The sequence below is a fragment of the Gasterosteus aculeatus genome, chromosome 9 (genome assembly GCF_964276395.1).
Source record: "Gasterosteus aculeatus chromosome 9, fGasAcu3.hap1.1, whole genome shotgun sequence".
Classification (NCBI taxonomy): Eukaryota; Metazoa; Chordata; class Actinopteri; order Perciformes; family Gasterosteidae; genus Gasterosteus; species Gasterosteus aculeatus.
Window position 1 is genome coordinate 4,279,548 of NC_135696.1, and position 17,949 is coordinate 4,297,496.

Here is a 17,949-nt window from a genome sequence, read left to right on the forward strand (position 1 = left end):
CATTATTCAGGCAAAATATTGTATTAAGCGTGATAAAAAAAAGAATTACAGCATTTTTGAGAGTGCTGGTTGTATAATTTGGTATCTTGGAAATGTTATTCCTAAAAGCTGCTGCTTCGCTCTGGGTTAATGAGACTTTTGTTTTCGAAGGACATGAAGGCTAAAGAAAGCCAGGAGGTTCGGGTTGTTAATACTAATTTATAATAAAACTAAAGCTTTATTAAGAAGACCACTGGGTTTATTTGTGTTTTTCACATCTTGACAATACAACCACAGTTCTGGGTTTGAAGGTTGAGAGCAACTCTCTCTCTCTCTCTCTCTCTCTCTCTCTCTCTCTCTCTCTCTCTCTCTCTCTCTCTCTCTCTCTCTCTCTCTCTCTCTCTCTCATTGAGGGGAGGAATTCCTTACCATTCGAATACATGTTTGCTGGATAGGGTTACTCTTCGTGTTTATGTGTTAGCTGTATACGGAGGATAACAAAAAAAGATAGACGTAATGTAACGTACGTCGTGCAGTCTCTTTTCACAGCCTCGGGGACGCAGCGGACTGTCGTTCTTATGGAGGCCGAGGCAAGTGGTCAGTGGGTCGGTCACGTTGTCAGAAGCAGTCCTCACATTTTCAGTCCAATAACCAGTTTTACCCTTAAACCAAAAGCTGACCAAGCCGTTCACCCTGCTGGGGTGCACACGAGTGACGTCACAGACTAGGTTAACGGTCACTCATGGACTGACAGCGATTGCTGACGCCTTATTTTTATAGTTACAATTATTATGTTTATTATATATATTATTATTATCATACATCCTTGTTACCACAATAATATGTATTAAAATGAACGCATCAATCACGAAGTCTTAAACGTCCAAACGATAAGCTCAGACCTATTGTATTAATTACTATTGTCTTCAGTCAATAAACAAAAACAGATCATTTGGTCTAATAGCTGCTTTGCACAGTGGAAGCAGCAAAACGATATTCAATCATTGTCTCGACGTCCATTTGAATGCAAAATCAGGCAAAATATCCTGTCTACTTCGTTGTAAACAGATGCTGTGAACTTGTGTATTTTAAAGGAAATTATGCTTTGTCGTTATTTATGGAAATTGTGCTGAAAAAGAATGGCATATGCGTTCGGTAATTCCTTGAGTCTCCTCCGCTGTTCGTCGTGTCTGAGGCGGGCGAGGTGTGTGTGTGTGTGGGGGGGGGGGGGGGTTCTCCACCACTCAAATAGTTCCGATACCGCAGCTTCCTTTCCGCTCATCGCCACATTATTTCATCAGCTGAGTAGTGCCACTCACGCGCCTCACCTCCATGTGTGTGTGTGTGTGTGTGTGTGTGTGTGTGTGTGTGTGTGTGTGCGCGCGTGTGTGTGTGTGTGTGTGTGTGTGTGTGTGTGTGTGTGTGTGTGTGTGTGTGTGTGTGTGTGTGTGTGTGTGTGTGAGGGGGGGTGCTTGCTGTCTGTGAGAGAGAGAGAGAAACCCTGTGCTTTTACTTGCAACCAAATGTATTAAAACTCACAAGTCAGTGCTAGTGTCGCTATCTGCAGCCTTTGCAGCTGTAAATGGGCCTTTGGACTAGTGGTTGCTCCATTAGCTCTGGTAGCACGCAAGTTATGCCAAACGAACACACAACCTTGTATGGGTACCCTTGTTAGATACACGCTCAAAGCATTAATATATATATATATTATTATATATATATATATATATATAATAATATATATATATATGTGGTAGATGTAGAATATAAATGTCAGAACCGAGGACAGGACCTTCTTGACCTTGCAGGCTAATTGATGCACATGTGTGCGTGCCCCACACATGTGTGTGTGCGTGTGTTAAGAGAGCCTGTAGGTCTACTTACCAGACCCATTGACATTAAAGAGAAGTAAACAGAGCCTGCAGACGGGGCCAGAGGAGGGGGTAGGGGGCTCGCCATTGGTTGACAGATGCTAGGAAGTCGGTTTCTCCTCCCCGGTAAAAAGATGACGTATCCGACTCTCCCTCTCTCATACAGACGAGCTGGTTCTACCATTGCTCAGTATCTAGCCAGTAGAGACCCTCTGAGGCTGACAGCGGCTCACTGACTCACTGAGAAGGATGACACCCAGTATGTTACAGAGGAAAGGGGGAGAAAAGGGCTGCGCATTGTGAATAAGTCTCTAAAAGAAGAGGAGGGATACAACTGCATGACTTTAGAGGGAAAGAATCATGTCTTAGAGGAGGAGTTGTCTGGACAGAATTGAGCGGCCTCTGTAGACCGGACCAGCCCGGGTTTGGCCTACTGTTGCACGGAATACCGACCGTCACGCGCGCTGTCTCTGTCGGAAGCCGCTCCGCAGATTATTCAAGATGCAAACATCTGGTCTGCAAGGCCGTTAAACCAATCCACTGCTGCATCTTCCGAGAAAGACGTGTTTGTGCGTGCACATCTGATTGCATACAAGAGAGAGAGACGGTGAGTGCGCGCGCGTGTGTGCGTGTGTGTGTGTGTGTGTGTGTGCGTGTCTCTGTGTTTGCGTGTGTGAACGCGCGCGTGATTGTGTGTCGCCATGAGTCTGGTGTCGGGGTTCCCTCACCACCCGGTCATGCACCACCACGACAGCCACCACTACTCCTTACATGCGGCGGCGGCTGGTCGGTGTCACGAGGACACCGGGGCCCCTCCGTACTTCACGAGCTGGTTGATAAGCCACGCGGATATGTCTCCCACCGAATATAGCCTCGCACCCAGCTACAGCCCAGAGTACCATGGCAACAGTGGCGGCGGGTCCGCCGGCGGCATGGACCCCCACCATCACCATCACCACCATTACGGACCCGGCGGCTTGGTCCCGGGGGCCGGGCCGATCTCGGTGAACGGAACCACGGTCGGCATGCACCCCCACCACACGCACCCTCGGCCCGTGAAGAGGAGACCCACGGCCAACCGGAAGGAGAGGCGGCGGACCCAGAGCATCAACTCGGCCTTTGCGGAACTGAGGGAGTGTATCCCCAACGTGCCGGCCGACACTAAGCTGTCCAAGATCAAGACGCTGAGGCTGGCGACCAGCTACATCTCCTACCTGATGGACATCCTGGACAAGGACGGACAGCAAGGAGACACGCTGGCCTTTAAGGCCGAGCTGAAGAAAACAGAGGCCCGGGAGGAGCGGAGGAAGAGAGAGGCGGTAAGCGCGCGGACCGTGAGCCGCATAAATCACCTCATATAGGAGGCTGCCTGCGACCTGTTAATGGAGACAACGCGTCGTGTTCTCCGGCTTAAACCTTACAGTAAAGCATAAAGCGTACGGAGAGATTCAAAAAGTCACGCTCCTTCACTTCGGCATTCATGCAACATATTTTAGTACTTATTATGCCCATTTTGTCAAATGAAAATGTGAGGAACCAATAGCTTAAACAGTCGAGGGTGTAGCTATATTTTCAGAACCCAAAGTGACGGAGAGATAAACTACCGCTTCATACGAGTGGATTGTAAAATAAACACATTCATAACTTTTAAAGGTCAACTGTTTTACTTTTATAAATATGCAAAAATACATAAAAACATCTGTCTGGCTGACACAAGTCATGACCGAAATTCATAGTGTTTTTAGGGGGAAGACCATATATTCTTAACTCAAACGAGGCCTATTTCATGTTTCTTAGAGGGGTTCATCTAAAAAAAATGAAGGATAGAAGGTCACAGTTGACCATCCTCTAAATAACTTTGTTCCATAAACTGTTCTGCTAGGCAGCGTCCAACAGAAAACATACATGGAAACCTTTGAAAAGAAACTACAATAATTCCATTGAAAAAAACACACAACAATTTGGGCTGCATGTTGTAGATTGCATACTTCATTATTGGATTTATGGAATGTATTCCATAAATCCACATTTATGGAATACATTCCATAAATCCACATTTAGAATATTTCATCATATAGGCCTACATACATTTAGAATATTTCATCATATAGGCCTACATTTAGACATATAATGCACAACATCAAACATAACAAAGTTACAAAATTACAAAGTCATTACATAATGCTACTTCGTGAATCATAGATGTCAACTGAATATATGTAGGACCCTGAAGGTCGAGGGTCATCGTTGCCTTTGCGGATGATGATCAGGCTGCTGTGTTGAGTCATTCCAGGTACTCGAATGACAGAACCGTCCAACTTTGCTTTAATCTGTTTTTGTTTCTTTGTTTTTATGAAGTGATATTCCTGAGCTATAAATAGTTCTGCTTGATGACACGATAAAGTGAAGCTGCGTTGCGGATCTGAGTTGATCAAGATTCACTAACAAGCCAGGAAAAATTATTAGAATTAGTAGCTGTCATTTATGAAGGAGCAGACGGACTATGAACAATTGTCTCAATTTTACATCTGGTCCGAACCAACAATGCAATCAGATTCAACAAAACCATAAAATGTAAATGAGGAAACCGTTGCCATGAGCTATTTATTTTAATATGTTTATAATGTAATAAATACATGTAATTACCTGTCCGTCTTTATGGATACTGTCGAGCGTGAAAAGACGATTTAGACCCGCCAAACTAGCTTCTTATAAAAATACATGCAATGTTCGGTCATCTTTTACTGAGGGTGGAGGCCAGAGCGTAATGCACCCAGCTAAATAAAAGCTGACAGGTAAACGGGCAACAAAGATGTTTCCTGTCCTCCGGGAATTATGCACACACAATGTCATCTCACAGCCCAATTTATTTGGAAATAAAGCAAATGGGCTGACCACTAAAGAGAGACTAAACCATTGAACGTACGTGTCTTCACCCACTTTTATAACTGACCCATGATGTATTAACCATTGATTAACAAGGTTATGCACATATAGTCCAAATAATCGTCTATGAGAGGAGCCAGAACATTGGTTTCCATCCTCAGACAGCTTGGAGCCAGGAGGGGCCAGGTTCAGCATGTAGACCCTCCATTATTCCCAGCAAACCCTTTTGGATGCTTTCGTCTTACAGCGTGCTACATTATGCATAATCATCTGTGTCCCAGCGCTGCGCTGCCCACCACAGTTGCTAAGGACTTATAGTTTGGCCCAGACATTTAAACCCATTTCAAACACAGTGGAGGAAGTTTCAAATTGCTGTTTTATTTATACTTCAGTCACCTATCCCCTTTATGATCACTGACTAAACGGAATCATTTACACTCACTTTATTTACTATGACATGCAAACAGAACTAAGCACCATGTAATTGATTTTACATGCTTTCACTAGCAGTCGGTTGTTTTGACGCACATTTATCTCATAATAAAAGTCTAACATCAAGCTTTAGTCCAGCAGGGGAACTACAAACAATAATCTTACAGAGCAGGTCAGAAGAAACTAGAAGGGAATCAAACACTATAGTTTTCCCGTCCTGGGAAGTGTGGCAGAATAATTGAAGCCAGAAAGGAATTTTTCCTCACATTTCAAACTGCTCTCTTAGAAGGATATTGTTAATAATTCACTTCAACCCTGCGATAAAACAGCAGTCCTACGTTCTAAAACACTCCCTTGCTGTAACGGAGACACCACAGATAAATATATAACGGTTGCTTCATTTTCTCCTTCATATGAGACATGTCAGACTTAGTTAGATGTGGCTTCAGTCTAAAGTAAGCACTCTGTGCAGCTTATGCTCCTCACTCTGCTCTCACATTAATGATGCAGTGGTTAACCCATGAGAGAATTCAAAGTGCATTCATGAGAGGGCCCTATTTGCGTACAAACAAGGGGGGAATTGAAGTAATAAACTCTCAACTCGGGACTTGTATACGCTGAGATGATATAGTTTTATCAATTTTAAGTCAACAATTTGATACAATTTTTCAATTAAAAATATGTGCCCAATTTAAACATAATTGTTATGTAATTTGATGAGACTGCAGTGCCAAGCATTTGGATTTAGATTCAGACCCATTATCTGATATGATTTGTGAGAGAATATGTTGATCTTATATAATCCTCAGACCTGCATCTTACTATATTACTGAATTGTTGCACCTTTTTGTTGCAATTGGTGAGATGAAAAAACGTTGTATATGTTACGTGTTAGAATGTTCTCATCTGCCTAACTGAAGATATATGGAAATCTAGCCTGACTTCTGTCTGACAAACGATCAACTAAACTGATTCACGAGTGGGCTCATAAGGAACTTCAGAAATCCTTAAATTAAGCTTGTGTAAATTATAGTATGTTGACAAATGTTTAGTTTTGCTTAAGCTGAATGAGAGATTATCAAAAAGGGAATTGTTGGCATACTATATTTGTATCAATATATGTAATATACTTGGCATATATGCTGTAGAAATATGTAGTTAAAACTATGGTTGTGATTTTAAAATGTTAGATCTTTATCAAATCGTTATTAATAATGATTAAAATAAAAATAATATATTCTTATAACATTATAAAAGAATAATTCATATTGAATTATAAGTGAATTAATGTGTGGTCACTTTTGACTATTTACTATATTTTTTTTATGTTGTTCTTGTTATTGTCCCTTTTGTTGTTGCTGATTTAAAATGTGCTAAAACATTTACGGCTTGCTCCGATTAAAGCACACAACGTCCTGTTAGATTTTATGACGCATCTGCTGAAATGAAATAGTGTGGTTTTGATGTCCCATCAGACGCCTCCTCTTCGCTAATTAAACATGTTTGGTACCTAACGGCTCTATTAACACACCTGGACCAAAGGGGTAGTTTTGCTAATCAAGTCGACATTTTTGGGTTTGGACCCAAAATGATTAATTTTGGGTTTGGACCCAAAATGTCACAAACATGTTACTTTCTTAAAAGGTATGAGCAACGCATTCAAACGGGTCAGAATAAAAGTAAACGCACCACCGTAGAGAGTAACAAACTACTGGTGCGTTCACGTGTCGGTGGGCCGCCAGCGCAGCTTAACGGTCCGGCCTGAGCAAGGCTGCTGCTCAACGACATTATCCGGTTTCAAATCACATTATAACTCAAGTCAAAGCCTCCGGCTGCTTCACGTGAAACGTGGGCCTCTGTGCTGCCTCAGGTGCACTTTAGTGTTTAGTGAACAGTGGGACCGCTTTACCGTCCGCGTGGTGTTTCATATGTTTATAATAAATTCCCAGACATTCAGCGTGAATAAACGGACCGATTAGGGGTGAATGCATTTCCTAATGTGGAAATGTTTCAGAATAGATATTTTACAATAATCATTTTGCTCATTTCCATCCCCTCCTGTTATTGAAGTTCTAATGTCTCATCGTTTCCAGTCTTTTTGAATTATCCAGACAACAAATGCACTTGAACCAGGGAGAGTTATTGTTATTATTGTTATCCTATTGTTAATTTTGTAGCTTTTTTTATCTTTATTATGGACTTGTACACTCACTGTGACCTCTCGCGTTCATGTCGGTGGGGATTTGTGGAAAGGGAAATAACTTATTTTAAAACTGCTTACATCGTGAAATAAAAACGAATTATTACGCTATAACTATTACGTTATTATTGTACTTATTATGTTGATATAGGAGTATAGTTAAAGGAAACGACATGTCCTAATGAGTCGGCTCTGAAAATAATATAATATAAACAAATAAAGAGAATACAGCAACAATAATAATTATTACGATGATAATAATAATAATTTTATAAGTTATAGTTATTGCTAATATTATTTTATAGTAATAATTTAATAACAGCAATACTTTCATGTGATATAGTGCTTTTCTAAATACGCTTTACATAGGAACAGGAAAACAGGAAGAACAACAACAGAAAACGAAAAAATGAAAGGGAAACGAGCAAACACAAGAAACAAACAGAAAGTTTGAACATGATCTTCACAACATTACACCCTTTAACGTATTTGACACAGTCGGCGGCAAAATAACAAATGGACCATCAGCCAAATTGCGTGTGTCCCAAATACAATATCATCGGACTAAATCTTCGGACCCATTAGGGTGACATGATACACACACACACACACACACACACACACACACACACACACACACACACACACACACACACTACTGATCTGTGACTTCATGTCACCAATTCGACGTGCTCTATTGGCAATAGAGTGAACGGTGCACTTTAGCCTATGCCTCATGCATATGCATATATTTATATAACTATTTATTAACTTAATTTCTAAATTCAATGATGAAAGTGAAACCATTTCCTTTGGGGATGAAATCTCTAGCGCGATGTTATGTACAATGGAGCCATTGATCTGAAGAGCAGGGCCGAGTTTCTGCCGATGGCAACTCCGCGGCAGCAAGCTGGGTGGGCGGAGCCACATTTTGCGCGAACGGCCGCTGTTTGTACGACAGGTCAGCTGCCGTAAATCAGTTTCATGTTTTTAGTTTAGACACCTGAGCCACTCTTAGAGTATCCACGGTGTATTTTTTGTTTCTCATTCATTAAATTTAAGTTTGATTTTGCTGGTTTTGCAACAAAAGGGATCATAATACACTATTTCCATACAATTACTTTTTTAGTGATTTGCAAAAAAATACTGAAAATAAATCACCCATTTAATCATAATTTAGAAGCATATTTATAACTCTGCTTATATGTAGGTGTCAATATGTACAGTAGTCATTACTTACTTACTGCTTGCACACCCCTTATACTACTACTACTACTATACATACTACATATAAGCAGAGGAAAAGTGAAGATATTTTCCAACATATATTTGTGGTTTGGACTTTTCATGGATTTTAACTTTAAAACGTTTTTATTAATATATTTTTATGATAATTAAATGAATGATTTATTCTTAGTATTTTATCCGATTGTTGTATATGACGTAAATAAACAGAATGTATTTGTGATCCCTTCTGTTGCAAAACCAGCAAAATCCAACTTAAATGAAATGAGAATGAAAAACAAAAAAATACACTGTGGAAAGTCAACGGGTGGCTCAGGTGTCTAAACTAAAATCGTACAACTGATTTACGGCAGCTGACCTGTCGTACAAAGAACAGCCGTTCTCTGAAAACAGCCGTTCTCTGAAAATGTGGCTCCGTCCACTCAGCTCGCTGAGTTGGACGGACATCTCTCGATTTGAGCATAATATGAATAACAAGCATCATGTGTCTGCAGGTGGAGATCCCGAAGACAACGTTGTCATCATCCTCCTCGTCATCCTCCTCGTCGGCGAGCGATAAGAAGAGTAAAGGCCGTACGGGTTGGCCTCAACATGTCTGGGCTCTGGAACTCAAACAGTAGCGCCTCCCTCCCCCAGAAGCCTTTACCTTCTCTAGCTAAGTCCTCGAGGGGAATGATGGGACATCAATGAGCCGCCCGACTGACTGGTGGCACCCATCGTGATCTCTGTGGACCTCGAGGCTGCTGACTTCCCACACAGCGGTGGACGCGGTGGTGGTTGTAGCCTTCAGCTCCTTTCCGTTCTGCTATTGCAAGGCACAAGGAAAGTGATTCGTTGGAGTTCTTCATAGAACTTCATTTCAGATGTATGACACACACACTACTTTCATCAGCAAAGGCGCTTTCTGCAGGTTTGCTCTCTACAAGGGTTTGACTCTGAATTTGGATTTAATCCTTCCATTTGACCCCACGATAGTAACCCAGAAGCAAAAATGGTTAATTTTATCTTAGATACATACAAATAGAATTGTCAGTATGGTAAATTCACATTCTAGATGGAAATGATCGATCATCATGGCCATGTAATGTCAGTGGGAACTCGGGATAGATCTAAAATAGGCTATGCCATCCATAGGGCTGCAGGGGATGAAGATGTGAACATTACACATCATTTATACATTTGAGCAAGTAAATCATAGGATCCTCTGTGACACTCTTCCAGCTTACCAAGCGTTGATAACGTATTTGGAGGTAATGGATGCTTTTGAGTAATGTCATGTGGAATTAGAGTGGTCTTTTAAAAACTGGGGCTACAACAGAGAAGCTTCATACAGCGCAGTGCAGCGGAGCCCGTCTTCCTGGAATCATTCCTCATTCTCTCCTTCACCCTCACACACACGCACACACACACACACACACACACACACACACACACACACACACACACAGGCGTGCGCGATGTTGACGTGATCCTTGCTTTATTTAACGGAATATATTTATGTGCAATGTGGCCATTTAGAAGGACCCGAATCGGTCTATGAATGTCATTATGACATTTACTGGCCTTTGATTAAGCCGACAAGGTGTATGTGAAGTTCTCTCCCTCTCTCTCTCTCTCTCTCTCTCTCTCTCTCTCTCTCTCTCTCTCTCTCTCTCTCTCTCTCTCTGTCACGCACACACACACAAACACACACACAAACACACAAACAGACACACTAACTCTCACTCTCTCTCTTTTCCCTCCCTACAATTTACAGTTGTAAATGTAATGATGTCACAATGGTGACGAAGTGTAGATGTTGTGATGTGTGTAGACAGTGCTTTATGTGGGCTGTAATCAGCGTCATGAATTTAATAAAACCCCTGGTTACATGGTAACTGAAGCAAACTGTACTAATGTCTTCATTTCAGTTTTTATTTGGAAAAGCTTTTGTGTCATGACAAAAAGTGAGCCTAGGTTTAGTATAGCATTTTTGGACAGGCACAGCAGACAATAATTCACTTCACATAACTGTATATGATATATATATATATATATAATATAATATAATAGCCTTTAAATATGTTTAGTCATATAAGATGATATTTTAGGAAAAACTGTAAATTTATTTTACTACATTTTTTATGGCCACCTCCTTTTCTTGGTTCATTTAAAAAACTTTCTGGACAATTTCAGTTTTGGTTATAGAAAAAATGAAATTCAACTGTTTAATATAATTCCCTTAATATTTACTTTCTTATGTAAAAATTGTTTATCTCAACCGACCGCATCAAAAATAAGAAGTTGAGTCCAAGTACCATCTGTCTTGTAACATTTGAATTACAAGTATGGCTTTAACAGGCTAGCGTTTTTCAAAATCAAATCTTTATTTGGATCTTGCAGACTCCACATTTTCACATTTCTCATAGTTGGGATGCATACAGCATTACATCAGACATTTAATTCATTTTACCATTGAAGTAAGCAGTTTAGATGTCTCGCTGGCAAAACTCTTATGCTAAAGCTTCTGTTTCATGTTGGAGTGTTTTTCTAACAACTCTTGATGTGAAAAAACAAAAAGAAAATAGTCAAAAAAATAAACAATGTATTGATCTTATCTTTAAAACAGTACCTACAAATTATATTTAAAGGTGACAGGGATATATACACAGGCAGGTCTGGTATTTTCATAAATAAAGCGCGACAAATGGGAAAACACATTCCATTGATTTTGCATTGAGTGACGGCGAGTGGTGACGAGCACTGCCAAGTTATAGAAGTATAGAAAGACTCCACAACTATGTTAAATAAATAAATGAAATAATTTGAACATTACACTTTTTGCCTCAATGATTTCTGCGGACTTTGTTACTCTATGTTATGAGTGTGTGTGATTTTAACTTAACTAACTAGCTACTACATTCGCTACAAGTGCAACATTTCCCACGTCAATAGTGAGCAACAAACAACTCACCCGATTCAAATAACTATCAAAAATTAGCGACTAGATGGAATACTCACGCTTGCTTTGGATTTTGCACCTGATATAAAAACACAGGTCTTAATTGGGAGAAAGTTCTGTGTTTGTTTAAATTATGTTTAATGTTAAGTAACCCTTTAACATTTTGAACACCAACATTTTTAGCTGCAGGCATTTGGTTAGCGTGTCGGCCCTTGGTTGCATATTGTGGATTAGGGTTTTATGTTTGGTTTTGATTTCCGATAGAAAATCTTGCCACATTCTAAATAAAGCTATAATAACAAACAGAAGCAATCTATTTCGGCCTGTTGTAAAGGGCCGTTTTGTTTTTGGCAACAACTCACAAACTTGTACTGATCAAACCCAAAACAAATAAACTGTAGATTTGTCATGTTGACAGCTGACACACAAACACAAATTTAACAAAACATAAAGAGCATCTATGACATGCTTCACATTGCCACGGTATCTGATGGAGCTGTCACTCACTTATCGTTTGATAAGGCCTTATCTGGCATCCCAGTCGGTATGTCATTAGTGGGAGACTGGGGAAAGAGATCTTGAGAGGATATTTCTTGTCTTGACAAGGACTAACGGGAGATTTAATGGCCTGAGTCTGGCCTCAGGTGAAGACAGGAGAAAAGATCATTAGCGAGAGAGCTGGCTTCAGATAGAGTTCACTATTCAAAGGCCGGGACACAGACACATACATACATACACAGCAGGTCCATTCTGAGGAGCCGTTGTTTTGGAGCAATGGAGCAGGTGAATTTACAGTTGATATATGGTCATTATTTTCTACTACAAACTACGGCTCAAAATCAAATTCTAATTCTTTTCACGGAAACCAGTGAAATGAAACCTACTCTTTTCTTCTGTGCTTGACATCCAATGACCAAGGAAGCTTATAAAAACATAAACATACTGACTCAACATGCTTCAGTGAAGTAACAAGAAGAAAGCAAAGTTGCAACAGGAAAAAAAGGCTCCAATCAACATTATAAAAAAAACACCAGGGTACATATATTAATGTTTAGTGAAATTAAAGTTGAGCAAAATGAGAAAAAGCACTGTCCAAGATACTGTAGTTAGTGTTGGGGAAGGAATAAATACTTAATCACAAACAAGTTTATGATACTTTTGATTTCTCACAAGGGCTAAATCCCTAATTTCCACCACAGTTGGCTTTTATTTCATTACCGTTACTGTTTCTTTACAGCCTAAATAAGGGTCTATGCTGATTGAAGTTAAAGCACTCTGCAGGAGACCCCCATATGTTTGCACCGTTAACCCCTCATCTTCATACTCATTGTCTTTCGCTCAAAGGCCTGTGATTGTGAAGATCCCAGTGCTCCTCGACCTACCTGGATAGCTGATTGTGGCGGCCTGTGGTTGGCTTTCAGCTGTGGGGTAAACGGGAGGGGAGTGGTTCAGGGAACAGTACCGGGAAGAGGCTTCATGAGTCTCACCTAGTGGCTCTCTGATGATGGTCTTCTCTCCCTATATGTTACGACTTTGGGAAAATGGTGGAGACAGACGATCCACAGGGTGCTGCTTACCTGGAGAGTGTATGTATCTCGGGGGAACACTCTGACTGGTGCACCATCGGTATTGGGCTCGGCGAACCCACGTGTGACGCAGAACCTGTTACACGTCAATACACCTTCATCAGTGTAACAGTTACACGGATGAACCTCTCCAAGCCCATGTTGGTAGTGATGTGCAAACAATGAAAAACAGTATAGCATGCAGGTGCATAAAATGATCCATTTTACAGTAGAGCACAGAAGTACGGAGCTGCCAGGGGCTAGTCAATCTGTCTCCAAGTCAAAGTTCACTTCATAAGTCACCTTTCAGAGACCATCTTTCCTTTGCAGACAAAATCGCAGTCCAGACGGACTGCATTTTTTCCTCTCCATCTTTTCCCCATGCACCTCATCCTACAAATGAAGGAACATTATACAAAAAATAAGGATCATTTTCTGAGCTAAATCACAGTAGAGGAACTTGCCCCTCTGTCTCCAATTTCAAATGTGACCATGATTGCTTCAGTCTTCAGAAAAAAAGATTTTATGTGTGACAACTCTGTCAATTGTAACAATGAATGTGCCTATTTTTATGTGCACAATACAATACTATTCATAGAGAGAATAATAAGACTGGGTCAACAAAGAAACAGAACAACACAAATTTGGGGCAATACTTTACTTATAGCATGTGATTTATTTTTGGAACCCAAATTTTAAAAAAACTAACTTTCAAGTGGCACCAAAAATTCCAATATTAATTAAATTTGATATAATTCCGTTTTCTCTTTTTCCTGTATATCGAACCATCAAGTATTTTAAGGGAAAATACATTATATGGGTTTAAATTTTAATATATACATATATATATTTTTAAATAATTAATACAATTCCCTAATATAAATAACAATAGGTCAACAACATTCCATGAACTCAAACAACTATGTTTTGCAGCATAGTATTCAACAGCACATACCAATATCTAGGTTCATATTTACATACCTCCACCAAGCACCACACACACATCTAACCATACACACAGCTCTCTTTGTGTCTCCTATCTTTCTATAGGCCGCCCTCTAAGTGCAGTCGACTGGCAAACATGATAGATGACTGCGGCTGGAATAGAATTTTTCCCTGCGATACCAAAACATCTGGCAGCCATTACTTCAAGCAGACCCCTCCCTCGTTCGCTCGCTCACCCCTCCTCCACCCCGTCCTCCTTTTCCACCTCCCTTTACTTTTGTGCTGTTGTGTTTCCCTTCCACTAGGAGGCCACATTTCTACAAAGTGATCCAGATGGGTTTTTTTCGTCTTGGTTTTTTTGAAGGTCCAATTGACCCTTAATGGAAAGATATAGGTGATGCTGAAGCAGCGACTGACTCTTAAATATAGAGAAATGTGCATCAGCGACAACAGACAGTGTACTTGGGTCTACACAGGGAATCTCTGCAGGCTTCTTTTCACTGGTTGTTTGGTGACTATAGTGGTGCATTGCACTCTAATAGTGAAAACAACAATACAACAACAAATAATCGGGAGAAGGGAGCACATACAGCAATTAGTAAAGCATGTGATGGTGTTTCAATGTGAAAAGGCAGATTTTTTAGGGTAGATTGGAAAATACTGAGGAGTCTGGGAAGGAGGAGAAAAGAAAGGAGTAAAAAAAAGGGTGGACCCTTGGCAGCCTTTGAAAAAAATCCCCCAGGTCACACTATGTACCCTATAACAGCTATGACGCATCACTTTACGCACACACACACACACACACACACACACACACACACACATATGCAGGCCTGACTCACACCACGGATAGACAGATCGGGCTTTCCTTCAAAAGAGACTATAACAGAATGTGCTTTTTTCTTTTGTAATCAGCCCTTTCCATGAGGGGAAGTATTGGATTCATTAGCGGCCAAACCAAAGACAGACAGACCATTGTTCACATTTTATAGATTATAAAGAGAAAAAAGAGGAAAAGAGAGAAAAAAACTCAATCCGCAGAATTATATGGTTTCTTACCATATGGAGCCTTCTTTCAATTTGCCCTGTGGAGAGCAATCAACACCACTGCACGTCTCCAGCTACTGAGGTACATTGCCTGGGACACAACATGGATCAACATTGCTTTTTCCAGCACAGTAATAACACAAGACACATAGTTATTCTTCACTGTTGTTTGTATGTGGTGCATCATTCATTTATTTTGAAATGATCTTTAAGTTTCCAGGATAGAAAAACGCAAACATTAATGAACTGGCAGTCAAGAAAAGAATCCAAACATCCAGGTTCATTCTACCTGAATATTTTTTCTCTTTGCTCTTCATCCAATACCCTCTCAATTTGGGCCTCTACGTCGCACCAGTTTGGCTAGTTGACCAATTTTGGCCCTCTCTATGATTGAGTTTGACACCCTTGTACAGTTTCTATACATTCCGATAGATGTCCTTTGTCCTTGTTTCAGTTTTAGTTTATTTAATTTAATTTAATAATTTAATATTTCTATCTTATTATATTGTATATAATGTGTATCTTTTTATTCTATTTTCTTCCCTGTACATGCTGCTTTGATACCAAAATTTCCCTCTTGAGGGGTCAATAAAGTATCTATCTATCTATCTATCTATCTATCTATCTATCTATCTATCGATCTATCGATCTATCTATCTATCTAATTTGTCCTTTGTCCTTAATTGATTTCTGTACAACTAAAGTACCAAAGCTCTCTTGCTTGTAATAGAAATTGTTAGTCCTTGTGTTTTGTATTGCCTTTATGAATTTGTTAGTTTTTACATCTCTGGTATGTCAAACTTTTAGCACATCTTACATGGCATCACAAGGTACAGGTAATACACAACCCATCGTCATGGTTTTCATCTCTTTTCAGCTAAAAGCTGCATTCCACATTTCTCTGTAAAAAAGCAAAAATAAAAAAGTAAATAAGATTCCGCTGTCAATAACCGTAACACCAAACATCCGCCGCTGATATTGTACATTATAATATCACTTAGTTCTTCATTTTTTAAATGCGTTCATATAATCTGTTGCTGTCAATACAACTCTTTTATTTTGTATGTGAATATTTCATGTAGTTGTTGATCGATAGTGCTTATATACATTCATATAACATTGATAACAGTTCTCCTTTTGTATTGAGAGAAGTGAAAATAAATCATTGACGCAACTAGTTTATCTTTCGTCAACACCATTATATATAAATGAACAGCATACAGAAGTGATTAATGTATTCCAATTGTTCACATTGTTGCCTGATCAAGCATTGTATGCTCTTAGAACCATTTGTTCAGGCTTACCTCACTGCGGTCACATGAGCCAACATGTGTTAATGAGCCGGACTTCCACATTTAACCATTTAGTGTCACAGACTGGAACGCAACACACCGCCTTAATGCATTTAACGGCAAACCTTCCTCCAGTTTTTGTGCTATCAATTAACTGTATATTTGGGAAGGTTCAAACAATATGATGACAAATTTCTCCTTCTAAACCATAGACAGTGCGGGTAATACGTCATCAGTCGTGCTAATATTAGTACAACTCTCCTAATGTGCTGTGCTTTAAATTAAATAAATATGTGGTTTGAGAAATGAATATGTGGTTAGGGTTAGCTCATATAGTCAGTCTCATAAATATTTCACAACCAAATTTATTTTCAATAAAAATGTATTTAATATTTCATCCAGCACGAAGAAAAAGAGCATTTGAGTATTGACAATAAACACATTATATTTGTGTTAACAATCTATGTTTACAGAGTACTGTATAGAAATACAGTTTTTTATAATACTTTTTTATATTCAGCACATCAGTGCAATCTTGCGTTGAGGGTCTTGTGTGTGTTACATTTGCTGTGTGTATCAGTTCTGTGTATTTGCCTCTCCCGTTTATTTTATAGTGTAGGCTACAGTGTGAAACATTGAGTTTAGCCTTGAAAAAAACAGATCACAGACTCACACAGATACACACACACACACACACACACACACACACACATTGCCAAAGTGTAGATGTGCTGCAAAACCTCATATCACATTCTTTCTATTACTAATAGATGGAAAATGACATCAGAACCAGAATCAGAATCAGAAACCGTTTATTGCCACGTATGTTACACAAACAGGAATTTTAAAGGAAAGAGACAATATAAGTAAAATAAAACAAAAATATACAATCACAAAAATGAAACATTAAATATTAGGTGCGTTACAGTAAGACACGTACGTATGGGGATCGGGATCAGGAATCAGGGACATTTATTACAAAAATATGTCAGACATACAAGGAATTACATAAGACAGTAAGACAATGGACAACAAAACAGATCCTGTTAGACAACAAAGTGCAAGAACAATAAAGGAATTTAAATGAAAAATAAAAAGTTAAAAACAAAGTGCACCAGCGGGGCAGAAAGTGACAGTGAAAGCATTTGGGCATGTGGAGCGTGAAGGGAGTGACCGGTGGAGAGGGATGGGGTACCCGGGCTCTGACCACTGCCCACGGGAACAAACTGTTTGTGTGGCGGGAGGTCTTAGTCCTGATGGACCTCAGCCTCCTGCTGGATGGAAGGGGCACAAACAGGTTTTGTCCGGGGTGAGAGGGGTCGACTACCATCTTTTTCCTGGAAACGAAAGTCCTGCAGGGACGGCAGATTGCAGTCGATCACCCTCTCAGCATGTGCGTTATCATGTTAACTCTACACATGAAACCAGAAACATTTACAAAGATTACATTTGATTTTATGTTCGAAATCAAACTTGTCATTCTAAACTATTTGCTCTTCTAAAGAAATTGTAGTTTGCATCGAATCTGAACCCACAAAAACCAAAT

At 39.8% G+C, this 17,949-nt stretch overlaps 1 protein-coding gene across 1 annotated transcript; it reads left to right on the forward strand.

The window, feature by feature from the left end:
* Positions 1–2,000: 2,000 nt before the first annotated feature.
* On the forward strand, positions 2,001–10,500 carry hand2 (heart and neural crest derivatives expressed 2). Its single transcript, XM_040187662.2, has 2 exons — positions 2,001–3,169; positions 9,108–10,500. The coding sequence occupies exons 1-2, from the start codon at positions 2,552–2,554 to the stop codon at positions 9,231–9,233; spliced, it is 744 nt and encodes a 247-aa protein (XP_040043596.1). The 5' UTR covers positions 2,001–2,551; the 3' UTR covers positions 9,234–10,500.
* The last annotated feature ends 7,449 nt before the right edge of the window (positions 10,501–17,949 follow it).

Excerpts from the sequence above, each read along its gene's own strand:
- hand2 (XM_040187662.2), top strand. The coding sequence starts at position 2,552 with ATGAGTCTGGTGTCGGGGTTCCCTCACCACCCGGTCATGCACCACCAC. Across the intron at positions 3,170-9,107 it reads AGCGGAGGAAGAGAGAGGCG|GTGGAGATCCCGAAGACAAC; the intron begins GTAAGCGCGCGG and ends ATGTGTCTGCAG.